The sequence below is a fragment of the Symphodus melops genome (assembly GCF_947650265.1).
Source record: "Symphodus melops genome assembly, chromosome: 16".
In the NCBI taxonomy this organism is placed as follows: domain Eukaryota; kingdom Metazoa; phylum Chordata; class Actinopteri; order Labriformes; family Labridae; genus Symphodus; species Symphodus melops.
The window spans coordinates 18,348,232-18,369,887 of NC_136706.1; the positions used below are offsets into that span (position 1 = coordinate 18,348,232).

The 21,656-nt window shown below is 38.6% G+C and overlaps 1 protein-coding gene across 4 annotated transcripts in view; it reads right to left on the reverse strand.

The window, feature by feature from the left end:
- lrrtm4l1 (leucine rich repeat transmembrane neuronal 4 like 1) overlaps positions 1–21,656 on the reverse strand; it is a 59,782-nt gene that overhangs the window by 31,803 nt on the left and 6,323 nt on the right. For 2 of the 4 annotated variants that reach the window (XR_013780789.1, XR_013780790.1), the window contains exon 2: positions 6,203–7,898. Coding sequence is in view for 2 of the 4 variants with exons in the window: in XM_079363659.1 (XP_079219785.1) it covers positions 6,268–7,898 (1,631 nt within the window). In the remaining 2 variants the exon portion in view is untranslated. The remainder of the gene's footprint in view (positions 1–6,202; positions 7,899–21,656) is intronic. The other 2 variants (XM_079363659.1, XM_079363658.1) reach the window with 1 other exon arrangement.

The following is a 21,656-nucleotide window of genomic DNA, read 5'->3' on the forward strand; positions in this document are numbered from 1 at the left end:
TTTTTTTTTTTAGCTTTTTCTTAGTTGAGAATATGAACTTGCTGTTTGAAGTCAACCCTGCTTTTATTTTGAAATAAATTAAGGACCTTCTTGTAGATCGAAGGTTCCGACATGAACCTAACCACAGAAAAAGAGACTCGTTCCACATCAAAAACTGATGTAAAACAGCTAAATTCATAGTAAATAAAAGTGAAATGTTTGATGAGCAAGGTATTACTTTGGACACGTCTTTCCTGTTAACTGTGGGAAATATCGTAATTAATGTAAGTACTTAACCACAACAAAAAATATTATATCAGTTGGTTCAATTATTAATCGATCTTGATATTTTATGTAATAATTGCATCACAATTGTGGTACACATATGGCACAAATACCTTGACCCACCTTGATCATGTTCAGCAGTTCCAACTCTTAAAGAGCCAGTACACTCACACAGCACACACACCATGATTAAAAACAATCCCATTCACAAATGCTTAGTTTTCAAAAACATCTTTGTCCACACAACAACGCAAAACGCACTGTTATGACTGTCAACAACAATGTCCTTGGGATGCTGAAATGTTCCCGTCGTTCCTCTGCAATGACCATTTAATTTTACAAAGTTGTCCATTCAGGCACCCCTGCCTGTCAGTCAAGGGTGAGCAACAACATGGTTCCGTCTGCTATCTCACTGACTCATGTAAACTAAAGTGACAGCGTCACACAATATCATCAAATGGAGGAGAAAACAGCGCAAAGTGTGACACTACAAGCACAAAGCTCAGTTGTCCCCTTCTACACATAAACACCTTAAACAGAGTTTCTGAAAATCTAAACCCGAGAAGGAGTTTTCCTAAAGGTGTGATTTCAGTGAACTTAAAAACCCCTCCGTTTTCATAAATACCTGCCATGTAGTACGTGTGGACTTGGTTGTTTTGGCAGTTTTATGTTATTTTGTCATAAAGACGCATTTTGACCAGTGAAAATGAAAGTACCAGTCTTTCCATCGTACCAATAGATTCCATTTGTGGGTTTTTTCAACTTTAGAGGAATTTCTGTCAGACCATACATGTTAAGTATAACACTATAATGAAACGCAACTTATTTGTACTGAACTGTATTTTCCTTACAACATTTTCCTTAAATCGTAACATGTCTTAAAAGCAAACAAAACCAAAGTCAGGAGGTTTGCTAATCCAGAATCTAAATGCAACCTTTCTTCTATCTTTACTCCTCATGGTACAGTACATGGTATAGTGACTGAGTCTGTTTCAAGCTGCCGATATCTTAGTATTTTACATGATGAATCTCTCTTGTCACACGTCGCAGCTGGCGAAGGGGTTAAAGCCGAAACTGGGTTTCTATTCAAAAATCAAATCCTGTCTTTCTTTTGAATCTAAGAAGAGGCTGGTTTCTGCCACTTTCAAGTCTGTGCTGGACTCAGTGGAGGTTTTAGATATGCATGCCTCCTATAAAAGCTTAGCCTGCTCTGGACTTCCTGTATCATGGAGTTCTGAGGTATATCACTAATCTTAAATCGCTCACTCACAACAGTTTATTGTATGCACATGTTGGATGGACGTCTTTGACCCCACACAGACTTTAACACTGGTGTATTCTCATCCGCAAGTTTATCTTATGTCTACTTTCTTCATACCCTCTGATTTGAATCAGTCAGGAGAGTACAGGACCTTTTCTTTACTGTCTGTTTCAAACGATAGAACTGAACTGGGAGAAAAAGGTTTTGTAAGTTTGCTGCTCCCCTTTACTTGGAACGAATTACAAAAAAGAGCTGAGACTCACTGAGCTGTTCTCATTGAATGATTATAAGAGGATGTTCAAAGACTTGGAGGTAGACACACCAGGCTGTTCATGTTCTTCCTGATGCGTTTGTTGGCGATCTTGACAAACATCTGCTGTTTAATTGTACGATGTATCGCTTGTTGGTTGTTTGTTTGACTGTTTTGGCCAAGACATGTAGAAAAAAGATTTTTAATCTCAATTCATTTCTTTCTTGGTTAAATAAAAGCATTGGGCAATAGAAATAGTTAATGTGGTTTAAAGCAAAAGAAATGAACAGACTAAATGGACTGCAGGTTGTTCTTCATGTGCAAGTGTCTCTAATCAGAGACAAGACACTGTTACTGTGTGTATTTTTACATGGTGCGTTTGTGCAGCTGTTAAAGCCCACTGACAGCTCAGAGGTCATCGACTGATGTCCTTATCACATTGGCACATCACTGCTTGTTTCCTCATGTCTCAACATGCATTTCTGGTGAGTGGGAATAAGACGCAAGGGGGGGGCTTCAAGGACGCAACGGAAGACGCATGGGATGTTGGCCCACCCTGTGTATCAGTGCAATAGTTCAGTCATCCACTCGCCGATGTTAGTCTCTGGGTGATGAGGTGCTTTCATCTGGGAAAGCTACTTATCAAGTTCTCAAATCCAAAATGTGCAAACACTGTCCCTCTTTGAAGATTAACTCGTCCTCTTTTAGAATCTTTAAATTGATAAAAAATGACAGAGGGCCAAAAATCTCAATTTGTATACTTTTCAATTAATTTTCTTCACCCCCACATGTAAAGCCTTGTTATATGCTAGTCACACTGTCAGGATTTTAATATCAATTATTTTTTTAATCTTGGATTTGAATGTAATATAATACTTGTTCAGTCCTACCAGATATATAAACAATTAACTGCAGTAATTAGCCGACTGTGATGTTCTGTTTATGCCAGCTCTGATTGCCTGTCAGTCACATGGGGACGACTTTGTTGCCATTATTCATATTTGTTTTGAAATAGAAAGCTATCAAACATTCAAATTTGGTCCACGAAGAAGAGATTAACTTTATTCCCCCTCCATCTCTTCATATTTATATTCAATTCACACATATGAACTCAAATTGTCACTTTCAGGACATTCAGGTCCTGAGATTTTCTGTTATTGCATGTGTTCCTCCTCACAGCAGCTGATTGTCTGTGTCTGACGCACAAGCTGAACTAATCCAATTGGTACAGGTGAGGGAGTGCAGCTGGGTAGCCCATGCAGGAGTATTACTATGACGTGTGTCAGGTCTGTTATGCTATACCAGCCCAATAGTAAAAAAAAAAAAAAAACAGGGCAGAGGCAACTGAGGTGAGCATAACTCAAAAAAAATGTTTCAGCCTATTCCAGTAACTCTTGTATTCAGGGGCACCAGTTTAGCTCAGTTAAAAAACAGGCACCCTGTGGACATCAGTGACAGTCTTTGTTGCACTCAGTGCAGCTTCTATTTTAGATCCTGATGCTATTTGGTGATTTCATACCCCGCGCTCTCTCGACACATTTCCTCTAGTTCATAGCTGTCATATTCATTAAAGATCCTAAAAAGCCACAAAACAGATAAACTGTTGAATTCACACATTGGCTCACTCCTGACCGTACATAGACTTTTTTTTTATTACCGGGGCTGGCAAAATTGGTTGTTCTTGTTTAAATAGGCACATTTTCAGGACCATCTGTAGGATCACCGATTCTATTGAGGTTTTTATGCATGCACAAAAGAGCCGCATGTGCACTTACAAACAGCTACATTACTCACCCAGATCTGTCCTTGCATTTTATTGACACATTTTCAGGAGTGCATATGTGAATACAGCTTTTGTGAGAAAAGCCTACAATTTTAACCTGAACTAAATGTCTGATAAGACAGAGTTAATGATAACCTCTGTTTGGGATTAATGAGGCTTTCATGTTGTAATCTCCAAAACCTCCAGGAATAACGGGAGAAGGTAGCGTGAACCCTTTCCTGGCGGGCTTTGACACAATCCAGTAAATCAGTGTCTCCCATGACAATACCTCACTGTTTCTTCACCACAGCAGGGTAAATATGTGTGTTGGCTTTTGTTCTTCAATATTACCATCCACAGGGACTGTTGGCACTGTACAGGCCCATAATAAAAACCACAGCCAGCTGTGTTGGCCAGCAAGATTGTCCTTTCATCACACTAAACAAGCCTACGCCAGCCTCTCAATTATTGAACAGCTGAAATAAGAAACAGCGTAGAAACCACCTCCCTCCCAACAATCAACAGACTGCTGTTGACAACCTGCAATGGTACTGAAAGGACAGATTGTTTTTTAGATGATGAGATTTGGATTAAGGTTATGTTGAGGGAGAAAAACACTGATGCTGATTGTTAGAGAAATGTTGCCATGTTAGAGGAGAGAATCAGAACATTGTTTGTGTTTTGCAGCAAATTGCAGTCAAGCTTTGTTCTGGTGCCAGATGTATGACTAACATAGCACGGACAGGGCTGCACATACCATTGCCTGAGCCAAGGTCTTGGAGCGTTTTCTGTGCCTGCTTTAAAAGTCCTGAAATAAACCAGCATAACATTGTGTGAATTTGTTTATGATGTCTACATTGTATTCATCATAAAGCGTTGCACTAACCCCAAATTGATTACACATAAATGACAGTTTTAGAACATAGCTAATGTTTTTTTAATAAACTTTTCTTTTTTTTTTGTAATGTTCTTCAAAGTAGCTAACCTAGATGCCACATACCAAATCCTGTTAGGACTGTGGAGTATAGCAATGGGCAACTATTGGATCATAGAGGCTCTCTGTGAAATTAAAATTGATATTGGATACATACTGTGGAGAAGAGCATGCTTCAAATCTACAAAACCTGATGAAATATCAAAGCACTGAAAAAATAACTTGAATGATCAATGTTTACGCAGAGTTATCAATCTCTTGCAAGACTTTGTTCTTGTTCCACAAACAGAACAAGCCCTAGTTTTGCTTACATTCTGCAACTTCATTTTTGATCTCCGGAGATTAGTTCAGAATTGGGCAGATGCCACTGAACCTGCTCAGGGACCTTGTTTAGTGCTACATAACCAAAGGTCTTACTCTTTGTGTTTTTACTAAATATTAGATAACAATTGACTTCAATAGTGCAATAATAACTAAATGATCTCATCTTGAGAAATATGGCTTTTGAGTTAACATTGTTGTCAGCCCTTCCACTGGACTGTAGAGTTTGAATTGCTCCATCTAATCAAAGAGAGCACCAACTCAGTGATTGCTTGATTAGCTGCTGCTCTAATAAATAAATGTGCATAAAGATTGAAAACACAAACTTTCAACCCTGGTTGACCCATTGCAGGATAACAAAGGTGTGCACCCATTGTTTAAAGGTTCAATTTTTTCTTAAAATTACTATAAGGCTACCTTTATTTCTGAGTTTTCCAGCCATTGATTGTAATTGCCATGGTTTATAAATATTCTCCTTATCACAGTGGAGGGATCCACATTTAAGCCACATCATAAGCTTTGGGATTACTGTAGTGCCTCGCCTCTGGGCAGATTAACGTAACTCTCCCCCACACAACAGGGAGAGTGCTTTATTCCAGAGAAACAGCCTATTGAAGGGCAGTTACAGGGCACGTCCATCCAAACCACCAACCCTTTTAGACGTCTTAAAGGCACCATGATGCAACTCTGCATACTTTTCAATGTGATACCAGAATTAGAAGAATCCTGATCAATAACAATGCACTTGATCCGTCCTTGCAGTACATTTGCACAAATTGATAATGTTGCAACTTTCAAACTGATTAGAGTTATGGCAATCAGGAAGTTCTCCTTTTCCCACCCTCCCCAAAACACACAAGCAGATACACACAGACACATAATTGCACACACAAAAATGCACGCGCACACACACACACACACACACACACACACACACACACACACACACACACACAAAACAAACGTGCTTAAAAAGTTGCTTAAACATGCATGAGCCATGCCATGCAAGAGGTGAGGTGTCTACAAAACAGTTAGATGTTTTCCAGTTATTCACCATCCTTAAGAGTACGACACATGAGAAATTATTTAATTAAATACATTTTGTTAAAGTGATAATTTTAAATTAAAGTTAACTTCAATGTAATTTCATCAAAAACCAGAGAGAACCAGAGAGAACACTATTTGGTATTGTGTCATTGTAACAATGTGTTCCTCTGGTCTTTAGTGGTAGATTTATTCCCCTACATCAGAAAAGCTTTCCATTTTCCACTTCAAGATTTTAAAAGTACAACCTGAATAATTGGAGACATCTAACATCTGAAGTCAAGCATGTTATAAACCAAGTGTCAAGGGAGCTTAACTGTGTTTTAACAATAGCTTTTTACAGGGCATATTTGATAAAAGATTTACCTCTCTGTTGGGTCTTTGTGTTTTGATTTTGAGTTTTTATTTTAGGCTGATGCGATGGATCATACCTCACACTCCCTGGAGCCAGAAATTGTGCAAGTGCAGGAACCTGTGCCATTGCCTAGCACCTCCAATGCCTCCGGTGTGGCAGCAGGGTTGTAGCTCATGTAATACTCTTGGAGCTGGGTGCTCAGGTTCTGCTCTGGCTCTGGACTCTTTCTGCGATGCTTCCTTCCCACCATGGATCGTTGCTGCAGCAACCTTGTTGCACCTGGATAGCGCCGCCACATCACATAGATAATTGTCAAGATAAGGGACATGCTGAAGAAGAGTGCAACGCTGCCCACTACCACTTTGTGCAGAGTCATGTGCTCTGTCTCTGGGGGTGGTAGGTGAGTCGGCCTCGTGCGAGCAACTGAGTCTCTTGGATCTTTGCTCAAATGACCTGGATAGGTAGGGTGAGGAATAGGTCGAGGTCTGAATGGGGGGAGAGGACCATAGTTGTGAGTTAGTGGAAAAGGTGGCGAGCCACTAGTAGGTGCAAATGTTGGTTCAGCAGTGGCTTCAGAAATGAGCTCTGACATAGGAGATGGGGTTTCAGTCAGAACATAATCAGTTTCCTCACAAATACCATGGTCCCTTGTGGCATCCATAATTTTTTCTCCCTGCAGATACTTTGGGCTGCTGCATATCATGGTGGTGTCTTTAGTACCCCGAAAATGCCTCAACCATGCAACTAAAGGGCATATGCCAGTTCCACAATCCCACATGTTACCAGCAAGGCTGATGGAGGTCAGTGAGATCCATGCTGACACCGCCTCCTGAGACACATTGGACAATTTGTTGGATTCGAGGTTGAGAACTTGAAGATTGGGTAAGCAGTGAAACACAGCTGGATCCAGGGCCTGGATTTCATTTCCAGACAAGTCAAGTTTTTGAAGTGTATACCACGTCCACGGGAGGCCCTGGTTGACCACCTTAATACGGTTCCATTGCAGGTAGAGTGATCTCAGATTTGCTAACCGTGGAAACAGAAAAAAGTTGATTCGGGAGAACTGGTTGTGTTCCAGATGCAATTCCATCAGCTTCTGTAGTCCCAAAAAAGTAGTGCGGGTAAGAGCCTTGATTCGATTGTAGCCCAAATCTAAAAACTCCAAGCTTCTGCACTCCAGGAACGCTCGAATAGGGATGTTGGAGAGCCCATTCGAACGTAGATGAAGATTTTGTAGTTTTCGTAAGCCATGGAATTGACCTGGCTGCAGGTTTTCCAATTTATTGTAGGACAAGTCCAGACTGCGAAGGTTGGGGATTCCATGAAATGTTGAATTGTGGAGGGATTTGATCCTGTTGGAGCTCAGTATTAGCTCTTTAAGCCTGCGGACTCCCTGGAACGCACGACTGTCAACTGTTGAAATCTGATTGTGGTCCAAGTATATCCAAAGAAGCTGGCCAAGGTGCGCAAACTGGTATGGTAGCAGGGAGTGAAGTTCATTGTAACGAAGGGAGAGGCCTTGGCAGCCTATTGTGACATTTTCTGGGATATCTAAAAAGCCGGCTGAATCACAATGTACAGTTTTCCCTTCACATCGGCAGCTATTTGGGCATGTGCGCTCAACAAAGCTGAACAGCAAGGGAGCCCGCAGAAGAAGGAGGAGAGGAAAGAGGAGGTGTGTCAGTCGTCCATCACACAGCAATGGACCTGTGAGGGAATATAAGATAAAGAGAGACAGAGAGAAGTAAATAATTAATTTCATCCATCAAAGATCAAGTCACATTATTCAGCATCCTTTAAAGTGAAAAGGGGTTCACAACCGTTTGAACACATTAAAAATGTTAAAAGACATTTCCAGATCTTTGTTACAAGAGCAGAGAGTGGTTTTATATTATCTACTTCAGTGGAAATTAGAAAGTCATCTACGACCAGCCACTCGACAGCCATTGTAATTGTATCAGCAATGTCTCCAAACCAAGATGGCCAAGAAGACTCGAAAATTTGTGTAGCTCAGGAAATATCTTCTATAAAAGAGTTGACAATGCAGTTGACAATTATTTTAAAATCTATTATAAATTAAAGCATTATTATCAATACTATTAAAAATATTTGACGTGGAGTGAAAAAGTAATTAGTTAAAAAAAAAGTTATTTTCTTCTTCTTCAAAAAAAAAGTAAAGTATAGTAATAGAAAGTATTCTAGCATAACACACTCTCTAGTGGACATGCTCTGTATTTTGCTCAAAATTATGAGTGTTGAGAAACAAATGGAATCACTTCTCTTTAAAGGTAACGAATGACATTTGAAGTCTATGAAAGGGTAAAATATAAAATCATTAATATGTTCCTCAAAATACTGACTATTATAGAAAATTATAGTGTGTTCTAAAAAAGTTGTAGCAGAAATCACAACATACATTGCATACAACTCTTTGAAGCCATCCTTTGATCACAAGTAACAACTCTGGTTTCAGATGTTCACCTATTAAAATTCAGAACAATTAGCAATTTGCATTATGTATTCTTGTGAAAAGATTCAACCTGCTGAGGATTCTATAGCAAAAACATTACGTCCCCACTGCTAAGAAAAATAATAAATCTCCCTTTCCTTAGAAGCATGACCCAACCTTGCCCTGTGATATAAAGATTTTACACTCCATCATATAGATGTTTTATGTTAAAAAGAAAACATGGGTTATTTGCAGTGCAGTTTTTCAGAACTCTCAAGTGTTCTGCCCGTTGACCTTGCATTTTTTGAAATCCTGCCACCAAACGTGTAAAGAAATGCATTTTCTTCCTTTAAGAATGAATGTGCAATATTTGACACATGAGGTGTCTACAGTGATAAGTCTACAGTATACTAAGTAGAGTCTGTACAGTCTACAGTAAGTGAGAAGTGCGAGTCCCCACTGGTTGTGTTATTGTCAGAGCTGTGTTTACATAGACAGGACAGCCAGCTCCCCCCAAGCAAATAAAAGCTGTTTTCAGTCTAAGACGAAACCTCATTTTATTTTAAACCCAGTCTTCAATCTTCTCTTTTGGGGAGCAGGTAGCCAAGTGGTTCAGTTGCACGCCCCGTGTACAGAGGCTATACTCTTTGTTGCAGCCGCCTTGGGCTTGAATCCGACTTTTGTCCCTTTGCAGCATCATGGAATCGCCCACTCTCTCCTCACAACATTTCCTTTCTCTCTTCAGCTGTCCTATCCAAAAAGGTAAAATAACTTTAATCAGTCTTATCTAGGTTAACGGTGCTCAGATCTTGAATGTTTTAGCTGATTTTAAGATGTGTGGCCTCTAACTGTCCAATTCAGTCACCCCTTAAAAGCACTTTCTAATCAGAGTTTACCTTTGGTCTTTTAAACCTTATTATCTTTTTATTATTTTTTTATCCTGCTATGCAGAGCCAAATACATTAAATGTGTTACTGCTCTAATACATTCTGACTGTTCTAAATGTCAGTTCTAAATGTCAGGGGTAAAATCCTTGACCCAGGGCTACCATCTGCTCTTACTCTGAGTAATGATGAGACTAAGGATGTTCATATCTCAACACTGCTTTCAAATCTTCTGCTACCTCCCTGCAGGCCCCCTTTGGACTCATGTTTAGTTTCTAGGCAGCTGCATTTCTGTGCACAGCTACAGATCTGACAGACAAAGGCATAGAGGGAGGGATGATGTTAATTTTGTTTCGCCAAAGATGAAAGGAAACATTGAGGAGATGTCTGTTGCTGTGAGTTACAAAGGGTCTGATATACAGCATATATAGATTGTACAGTACCGGTGTGGAGCTATTGCTACTGCTAACAGGAGGAGGTAGGAGAAGCTGCATTTCCATAGACTTTGAATTTTTGCAAATAGATGTGCACAAGACACCTGGAAAACACACTAAAGATCCTATAAAACCAGTAAAAAAAACATATAATATGGAACCTTCAACATGAACCTAATGTAGAGAAGGCGGATGTGTTCTGGATTGTACTTCTGTACTGTTTCCTCTTTGCATGGTAGAGTTATAGCTTGCATTAAATGACTGTTCTGAATAACTGTGTTTAGACAATGGCTTCCTGAAGAGTATATGCAGCAGTGTCTACGAAAGAATTTTGTTTTTTTATTAATGCATTGTTGCCCGAGATCACATGCCACTACATTGGTATTCTGCCTATTTTAGTTATAGCATACTGTAGACCAGGGGTCTCCAACAGGTAGCTTATGGGCAGGTTTTCAGTAGCTCGCCTATAGGTTGACTGACTGTTCAAAATTTGAATAAAAATAAAAAAAATCTTAGGACAGTAAATGCACTTTTTCTCACTATTCATAATCTGACCCATAAAAACTAGTACAGTAAAGTAGAAAAGTTTTCTTGGACAGTGACATGAATTTTCAGTAACCTAGCTAATTATTTGGCACAATAAGTAGTGTAGAATATTCATGTTTTGTTTGTTTTTTTTGTCTGACTTTAATGTGAATTTAAGATTATTGATAAGCATTGGTTTATTGCAGTTTCAGACGTGTACAAACATTACCTTTTTTCAGCTGATGTTTGCTATCTAAATAATTGCAAGCAATGTGATGCAGGTAGCTCTTGTCCACTTTTATTTGTTCAAAGTAGCTCTCAGATGAAGAAAGGTTGGAGACCCCTGCTGTAGACAATATAATCAACCAAATTATTTGCAATTTTAACAGTTAAAATTAGTCTTTAACTGTTGCACTATTTTCCAGCGTAGTTTTTAACAGGGAAATGCACTCCTCCCTTACTTTGCTTCAGAAAGACTCAGTTTTTCTGGGATTCTCTTTTTATACACGACCCTGTTACCAGGGGTGTGTCCATGCTTTACTGACTGGGGTGGCCAAACTGGAGCACTGACTTATGCAGGGGTCAGTGTTAGTTCAATGCACAGATATAAAAGAATTTCATTTAAATAACCTTTCTAATGCCACTAATCTAACCTCATTTTATGAAACCTAAAAGTGGCTACATATATCTTCTTGGCCTTTAGAACCTTAAGAACTAGACTTTGTAAAAAGAAAAAAAGACAGAAATGTTGTTAACAAATGTCCAGCTTCTGACAAGGCCGATAGCCAATCATAATTTAGGATTTTTGAGGTCCCCCTTCCAGACACGACCATGTATGTTACTAACCTGTTGCAAGTTAACAATATTAACTGAGATTAATCAGGTGGGTTTTTTAAGCATTAAAGCATTTTCTCATTTTTGTATATCATGTTGTCAGCATGACACTTCGAATCAGACATGGACAACAAATCTTTCAAGTTCAACATGTGATATTTCACAACTATTTTAATACAATTTGCAATCAAATATGAGGTTCAAATGTTTTGGAAATCATCACATTTGACACAATGTCCCAATATATCAGGAAATAGGATTGGATGTTTCTGTTCTGTTTTTTTGTTGTTGTTTTGTTTTGTGTTTTTACATAAATGTGGCTCCTAACATTTTACTTTGTATCAAATTTTATTTTATTATTTTTATTGTATGAAAGCTAAGACAGTGGAAAGATATAAGAAATCAGAGAGAGAGAGAGAGAAATATGCGGGAAAGGAGCCACAGGTCGGATTTGAACCTGGGCCGCTCGCTTGAAGGCTTGAATGGCTAATCTGTACATGGGGCTCACGCACTCAACGTCAAATAAAATGTATATGTGATGCTTTGAATGTCTTCTAATGCAGCACCTTTGGTTATCCTGGACATAAATATTCATAAAGAACACCTATCTTTTTATATGTTGCTGATAAGAGAAAATATATGGATGAATTGGAAACCATATTCCTCCTTACTCCAGCATTAGTATTCATTTATGCCTGCTTGATATGATGGTATCAAACATCACAAAAATTGACCTGATTGTATGTGCATAGACTTTTTACATGCATGTCTACTCTTATCCTTGGGGTATGTTACTGACACAATGAATGTTAATGCTCTCAACTGAAGCCATGATTATCCAATTCTTTATCCAAACATCCTCATGCTCAACTTAACCTGAACTTACTAAAAACAGCAGCCCGAGACCAAGACTTCATCTACCGACAGTCACTGATACATTGATAGAGCTAGAGACTTTTGTCTTAAGTGTTCGTTAAAATATCTTGAAGGTAAAGTGAAGTGCAAAAACATAAAGCATGAACTCGAAACAACTCGAATTTGGACAATCTTCGTAAAATACATTTCTAGCGAGTGAAAAGCAAAAACACAGAAAAAGAAATGCATCATATTGCTGGTAGAGTGTGCAAGTCAGTATACATAAGTTTTGGAAACACAAATTGCTTCCCAGAAGAGTTTGGACTGACAGAGAGAGAAACAGACCAGAGGAGACCATAATAAAGATGGAAGAGGGCATAAATTGATGATGCAAATGATATATTTGCACATTGTTTGTATCCTTGTCACGTCTTCACAAAGTTGTGAACGAACAGTAAATCATGGATGCATAAACCATACTGTACATTATCTTTAATGATGTTAATAGCTTTAATATATAGCCATGCTCTGAGACAGATGTATTTTATGTCCAGGAAATTGCTTGTCATTTATGTATGCTAACCTGCTGTCCCTGCATAGTTTGGCAAGTTGTAAGCAGAGAGCACATTATTATGCATCATTATACCACTACTTGCTGAGTGCCAAACAGCACTGTGACAGTTTCATGCTAAAGTGGGTACCAAACATGCACTGTACCACATCATCGCCTTCATCACGTACCGCTGGTTTGTCACTATTCTCTTTCTCCATGGGCGTGCTTTTTTTGTTGCCATCTAATTGTCAATAGGAAAAGAACAAATGAATACCCTGACACTTATTTAGACATTTTAAATTAATTTCACTTTTTCTCTTGCGTAGTAGTCTCTCTGTATAAATCTCTTCAATGTTGCAGTTAGTAGGAGGCGAAACACAACAAACAGCCAACACTAATGTCAAAGTTGGCTTGTATTTTGAGCTGTATGTTTTCAAAATGAATTGATTAGAAATAATGCAGTATTCATGTTTTAAGTGATTTGCTGTGCAACATGAGAATCAGAATCAGTTTTATTGGCCAGGCATGTTTATCACACAGACTGTGCTCTCTCTGTACAATGTAAACATTAAATAATGACAATTAGCTACAATTATAAACAAGTAATTAATGATTAGTATGACCAAGATAAACTAATATGACTTGCATTGCTGCAATGCAATCTATATGAATTTGTACCATTAGGATGGGACCACTTTCGAACCAAATACCTTCACCTCCACTGTACACAGGGGGATGTCCAGAGTGCTGGCAAGGACAAGGCCCTCCCCCCTGCAAAAGTTAGTTCCCCTGATGGGCTAACGCAGTCAAGGAAAGTCTGGACATGCCTCTTGCTGTTCAATCCTCGGAAGTTATTTATTTCTGTACAGAATTGGAAGATTTAAAATGTATGCCTCTGGATCACCTTAATGACAGTGGGATTAAATTCAGATAGCAAATGTTTAAGTGAGTGTTGAACTGTAAAAATGGCAACAACAAAAAAAGCATTAACGCCACAATGCAGTTACTGTTGATGGATGTGATATTTTTCACTTTATGCTACCTTACAAAAAGACTAACTGTCAAGCTTTGTGTAGCTTTATGCTTAATGACTTTATTAAAGTCAAATGGAAATAATGAGGTCAAATAATAGTATGTATGCCAGACTGCAGCGGGAGAGAAGAGCAAAAGAAAAAACTCTGCAGCCAAAACAGCAGAAAAAGCTCAGAGAAAAAACTTGCTATAATGAGTATCTGAAAATGAGTGGAGACACTGGCTATGTGAAAAGATGTGCTATAAATAAATCCCTTGAGTCCTCCAAGCAATAAATGCACCGCCACTTCCATCACTAGGTACTCAGTGAACTGGCCAAGCATCCATGGCTCTGTGCACAGTCATCAGTTCCCTAAATGATAATCCCGTTGGAGCATTTTGAAGCGTCTGTTGTGAAACCCCTTAGAGGGATCTCCCTATGCCGTATCACTAAACCCTAAGTTTGGGATCGTGCATGCTTGAAAACATAACAAAAAGATGAATAAAGGATTTGTATGTATTTTAAAAAAGTAGAACAATAGCTACTGGCTCAATGACGCCTTAGCGTGTCCTCATCTTTATTAGCACACAATGGTTTAGCATAAATTTCTGCATTGAAAGGAAAATGAAAAGAACCCACTGGTCATTCAGCAGTAAGTGCTCATGTGAGGCATTACAGATCAGAATGAAAGTAACAGTTTCTAAACTCTCACTCGAGGGAAAGGAATCGCTCAGGCTTTACTCTTTATTCAAATATCAGAATGTGGAAGAGTCATGGTTGCACTCTTCACCTCTGTTGTGGATATGCAAGTATAGAAAAAAATAATAATTATGGAGAGAGGCTAGTTAAGGCACGTTTCACATAATTTCTCCATAAATAATTTTAAATGCTTGTTTCTGAGTCTGAAACAGCCTGAAACAGTCATTACCATCTTACCGCCGTACTGCAAAGGGATCTACAATGACTGCAGAATGCAGAGCATTTACACATGTGAGGATGTTAGCTGATCTGTTAAGTGTGTTTTCATGCACTAGATGCAAATGAAGGCATGCATTTTCTTCTTTAAATGTCATGATTAGAATGACAATACCAGTATTGTCAGTGTGCAGTTTTTATCCTTCAGTGCCACTACTATAACATTAAATTGGCTAATTTGTCTTCAAGTTGACCCAACACATTTCACATTCTTTTATATTTGGAAAACCATTTTGTTACTGTAAGCTGACCTCTTGATTAGCAAGCTGTGGGCTTTAAAATAATATATTATAAATCCAGGGTGTGTGCAGGGATTTGTAAACTGTGCACACAATTCACAAATCTGTGGGCACAATTTGCACATCCAAGGACATGGATAATTAACTTATAGGCTGTTTGAATAGACTTACAAACAGCCTTTTATTTTTACTAACCTGAGCCTTGTGGGGTCTCATGACTTTCGGGGAAGGAAAATAAAGTCTAGGACAATAGTATAATAAAGTTGCAGAGTCAGTATCGATGAGAAAATGAGGGGAACCCATATAGTTGTACTAAAAAGCTGAAGCAATGTTTTTTGTTTATTAACAGGCAGCAGGAGCAGCAGATTACATTTGCTACATGTGGAAAATAGTCCATCTGTAGTGGCACTAGAAAGCAAATGTGTGAAAGTGTTGTGTTTGTATAGTTTAAGAGGAATGCAAAGCCAAACAAAAAAAATCATGTGGTGAAATTTGAAGAGCCAGTAATTTAGTGAGATTTGATGAGATGGATGGAATATTGATTTAAAATACATTCGGGACAGACTGGACAGTTTCATCTGGATGTACTGACACAATCTCTTCCCACAGTTATCTGGAGGGAGACAAAACATAAGAAACAGCCCAGGGCAAAGCACAAATCTGCAGGCTGTGGCAAAGCCAGAGAGCCTTCAAATAAGTGGTGATAAAACATTTGTTTGTTCAGCAAAAAAAAAACTACCCCAACACTGCAGAGAGCTGCACCAGTTTTGCAGAAACAATGTCTTTTGAGATGCCAATTTTTGCTTTCATCCCTCGAGTAGTCCTTTCTATTAGATTTCGCTGTTGATAATCTGCATCTCCATTGCATTTTGTTCTTTGATTTTTCTTAGAAAACTATTCAACCACATTGTAAGTAATCCTGACAAGCTGTCCTTAATAAAGTCACTGCTTGATTCCACAGAACACGTGCACTGCGTGCCGTCCGCAGCACACCCTCGGAGTAGATTGCACCCTCTCTCGTAAGAGCGTCTTACAAGCTTCCCAGAAGTGCCACTCCACTGTACTCTTCTTTAAATATGCACCAAGTTTATTTTACCCCGCCCACATCCAGCTTAACTCAAGCTAAACAGAGAAGATCGACCCAGACAGGAAGTCAGACATGGGAACGCATAGATCATCTGGTCAATTTCAATATAAAACACCATGTGCAGACTCCCTCAACATAAGAAGGGCAAAGTTAGCTGATATTTGTTTGATATCAGCTATTCCCATGATTCCCATATAATTCAGTTGTTCTGCTATGATCCATCTGCAATACGTTTCAGTGAAAGTTTTACTGGGTAAGACCCATGCAGTCGGACGGATAAAAAAAAAAAAACCTGGCAAAAAAGAACCATCGACTGTATGAAACATGGTAGTATCAGTGATGTCAAGCACTGAAGACTTTTGACCCGGACAATAACATATTGAAAATGCTGCCTCAATCTCCATTTTGGTCAACCTAGAAACAGGCGAAGAGATGGAGCAAAGGTGGAGCTTAAAAGACAAGAACTAGACCACATTTTTCTTATGAACCAGCCTTTAAACATGTTTATTTCTATGTTTTAATTATTTTTTTAGTTTGTTTGACAGGCTTTTGCAGCAAGCCTCAAGGATGCTTAAGAAATTGCAATTTTTTGCACTATAGCTTCATTTGTCAACACGAGAGGCTGCCGCTTGCACAGAACAAGAATCAGGGTTATGCAGTAAGCTGTAAGAGTAGTTCACGGTCTCTATTTTCTGTGCTGACAATCAGATTGACCTGAACATAAGCCTCAAATTCATGTGCTATCTGGTTTAATTTAGAAGCTGTTTTCCTATCCTGGACCTTTCCCCAGTTTTCCTCATTTAACACATGTCAAACTCATCTTTGTAAAATAAATTCAAACCCTCTCTTTGTAATTTAATATGTAGGGTTTGCCATTTTTTTCAGTGAAAGAAAGCCTAATGATAGACCTACCCTACTAATCCATAGTGGATGCAGAGGTAATGTATACGCAGTAATGCTTATTTGTATAAAACACTCAACACATTATTAACTGTAGCTCAATAACAATTTTGATTATTTTTACAGAGCTAAAGGTTACCAGTATCCAAGAAAGTAACGAGTCTTTACATCATCAGTTTGAAAAAGGATAGAAATAAATGAAACTAAATCACACGTAAACTGAGAACCTTAAAATAAAACCTTGCAGCCACGCTTCAGGCAGGTTTTTTTATCCCTCTTGGAAGAGATTTGATCTTGTTGAAAGCTACACACATCTGTTTACCTAGCGCTCGCTTCTCAGTAGAGCATGACCAATCTGAGCCAGAGGGTTTCTAAGATATTATCTCTCCCAGAGATGATACATCTTGGAGATTTGAACATGTTGTACAGCAATAAAGTGCATGCAGTACTGGTGTTATTATCACCAAGGTTAATCTTATCCTAACTACTTTCAAGTCCTAAGCCTGTTTTTTCCACTTATTTTAAACAATGATCAGCAGTGGATTCTCTGGAAGGCTTATCGTTATACACTCAGACAGATTTATTTTCATCATTGGCCTTCTATGGATTGAGCCTGCAGTCCATTTTTTGTTGTTGTAAAAGAACAGCAATTGATGAATTGTTTACTAATTTACCATGAACTTTGACCTGTGAACATTGTCTTGCAAAGGGGTTACAGCATTTTGAAGATGAATTTGTACAGTTTAAACCTGCAGAGTTTGCAATGTGTAAACGAAATACAAAGATGATTAACTGTTTGAACTGCACAAAGGAAACCCCTTTCTCTTCCTTTTATTGTGTGCAAAAAAACAATGCTCAGACACAATTAACACCAGCTTAAGATGCAACTGTAGCCAATAAACATGAATTAAATTACAAGACCTGTGCTGTAGTGTCCCTCTGCGCTCAACTACTCACAGACTGGGAGCAGTTTGCTAAAGGTGTCCTCTAATGTTCACACTAAATGTCAAACAAAATGAGCTTGCAAATGCACAAAGTAGAAAAAGTGAAATGATTACATCATTTCCGAAAAACCTCTCTTCCCTCTATTACCTCACCTACAGTTGTGTTCGAAAGGCTACCTTCCCCCCTCCCCCATGAAGACAGAGTGGATTCTGGCAGACCTAACAGTGTCGGCTGTCGTCTTCCTTGGCCGTGCGACAAGTTGATATTTCATTTGAATGCACGGTGCTCTGAGCACTGATGCAAAGGCTATTACCCAGAGTGCCCAAGTGGGTTGGCCAACAGTGTTTAAGGCTGAACGCTGGGGCACTTCAAAGAAATGAAAAGTGCGCTCGAAAACAAAATATATCTACTATTTCTTATTAAATGGTTTTCTGAAGCACAGGTTGTGCACATTTAAAAGAAAGGGGTTCCTTTCCTTCCTTTACCATACTTTTAGCAGTACAAAGAAAGCGAAAAAAGGACATTGTAGCATTTATAGTAGAATGATGTTTTCTCATTAAGCGGCTGTCAGGAATTTTCATTAGCTAGTGGAAAAGCAGTAAGTCATACAGTATGTCACTCTTTATGGATTTTGTCTTGTTTGTGCATTCGGCGAAAATGTCTTATTTCTGTAATTTAACCAGTGAAGCACATTTACACTGATTCTTTTTGGTGGAAATGGTAAGAGGAAGCTGATTAACAACTTCATCAACTCATCTGACAAAGCCATGGTTGCACAGTTAACAGAAATGAAAAACAGCTTTGTTGAAAAGTTCAGTCTTATATTCAGCTAAAACACTCCTCACGTTTTGAGGGCTTCATATACTGACATGATATTTCCTCCATTCCCACTGCCACCCAAGCAAACTGTCTTTCCCACTGACTCGGTGAGCCAAGGGTTTTTAAAGCGTGTGGCGTGTGATCGAGCTTAGGCAAGCAAAACTCTAGTGCAGTACTGCATGTGTGATATATTACATTATTGAGTGTGTTCGCTCAGATTTAAGGCACATAAAATTAAAAATACTTTCCGGGCACAGAAGTATGTGACATATTTCCAGTCACAGAGCCCATCATTCGACGGTGATTAATTGAACACATTGGTGTTACAATATTGAAATGAAGTACCTTTTACACACTTAAAACCCATTATTTTACACCCATTAATTTGAAAATGGGGGGGTCAGCTGTAATTTTGGCAAGCAGAAAAAGCATGAAGCAGTATAAAAGTGGTGATTTACGATAAAAGCTTATTTTACTGCTTCTGGAGCTGCACACACATGCATAGATAGGAGGACCAGCGAGTTTGAACTACAAACTATAGAAAAACAGAAAAAGATAAATGGAAATTTCGAGCGTGGCGGGTTTATATGACACCAGTAATGGCAAAATACTGCTTAAATGGGGCGGTAGTAATCCATTCAACATATAAATGAAATGAACAGTCAGTTATGTTAGCTCAGTTATTCTGTCTGGATTTGTGAGGGATGTAGTTACTAGGGTCTAGTGAGTCCATGACCTACTGAAGCGTATCAGTGAAAAAGGGGAATGACAGACAGATTGTTCTGCTTTCCATGCCAGGCCCCTTTTATAGGAAAATGAGAATGGCATAAGGTATTACCTCTTAAAGACCTCAGGCCATGATTAGGTGTATTGATTCACTTACTCTAATCATTTACATTCCAGATCAATGGGATTAGCAACATAGGGTTTATAGAATTCTTATTTATCCACAAGAGAAACTGCCTGTAACATACATTAGCTTCTCACTGTAAGTGCAGTGCAGCCGTGATGGACACCATGTCTATTGATTGACGTGTTTATCATTCACTGTTTGCCATGGCCAAGGTAATTCTCATTACTGATTGGATGGAAGGTATGGGTAAACTATTAGGATGCCATTGTTGTAGTAGTTGTTTTGTCTGTAGCTTTATATAAATATGTAAATATAACATAAATGTAAAGAAAGATACAGTTTGATTTAGCTAAGTGCTTTAGGCAAGCCCAGTTTAAATAACAGTAAAACTACAAGAAAACACTATGTAATGATTAAAATGCTAATTTGCTAATGGTAATGCTAATTTTTTTTTAATGTTGTGCTCCTTAATAAAATAAATGTTCAGACGAAAGACAGACTTATTTTCATTAGATATAACTGCCACAGCAAAGCCAGCAGCTTGTAGGTGAGGGACAGCTGCAGTAGAAGACAGTAATCAGACTCTCCTAAAAATAAAATGAATATTGAAGTGTTTGGTAGATAGTGGGTGAAAGAGAGCAAAAAGGATTTCTTTAGTGGAGGCTAAAGAAATCTTTCATGCTCAATAAAGGCTGTCCCCGTAAACCTGATGTAAACACGGCTCCGACAACAACACAGCCAGCGAGACTCACTTCTCACCCGTGGCAGACAGTCATGACTCAGAGAGACATTGACCAAGGACATCCTTGACTTCTGCTGTATTTCGGTGAACAATGTTGCATATTCTGCCTTTCAGCCAAAGGATGTCAAACCATACAAAAGCATTTTTTTCATCAACTTCAGCACAAAAAAGTAAGACCTAGACCTTGTTATATTAGTAAATGGACGTATTTTTTACTTACATTTAAAGGTATTATTTGTGGAATTTTATGACAATGTGAACATTCAAATATTTTAATTATTAAAAATAAACTTAACCAATGTTATAAATGTTTTTCGTTGTATTACTTCAAATATTTCCAACAGTTATCAAAGCCAGAGAAATCCGTAATTTTATAGTGGTAACAGGACTTGACTTGTCGCAGCAGCCACTGTAATGAGCCTCCATGACCGACACAAAATGTTTTTTGTCGGAAACATAGGATGTCAAACATTTCAAAAAGCGTTGCATAAGGAACCGTGAGCTGCTACTGAAAGCAGCCGTACTGTTACTGTATGTGATGCTGTGATAAGAACGTCATGCAAATTATACGCGGATACATCGTCTGCAAACATATTCTCTTTCTCAGGCCTGAATCACTCCCATGATTTCCTGCCAGCCTAAGAATCATCTTTTTTTAGTGTTTTGATTGAGAGTCCCATGGTGGTGGATTTTACATGTGAGTTTAACAACCCTCACTTTTGAAATGCTGGAATCGTTTTGACAATTACATGAAAAACAATAAATGCCCAATGAGATGTTTATCACAAACCTGTATTATTTCTTTAGTTGATTGAATGAGATTGTTTTGACATCACAAACCCGAATGCACATCACAAAGAAAAACAGGCGGAAATGCAATCACAATCGCTTGTCTCACAGCAATCAGTACCTACTACAGCTTTTTTGCCGAGACCACTTAGTTGAAATGTCAAGGGTGTTAAATATGATTTGCAAGGATGGAGACCTTTCATAAAAGGCTAATTGGTTATTGTGCGTGTTGCCTTTTTCACACTACTAGGTTTTGTGTTACCGCCTTAGCTGCTCGCTATAGAAAAAATGTGTCGTAATGAGATGTGCTGGATGGAAGGTCAGTTGGAAAAATGACTTTTTAGAGGAGCGCAAGCCAAACCATTCCGGTCTGGTGCTTCCAGCTTGCTCTCAGCTGTAGTGCTGTGTGATATTTCAGTGACTTTGAGCTTTATGAATATTCTGTCTTTTTTTTCTTAATTCAGTGAAAGGTAGAAATACTGCAGTGGTAGGAAATACAAAAATCATTTTGTTCAAACAGCGGGCGCTGCAGTCCATCTCTGGAGCGTGCCACCAGCGACAGACGCTCTG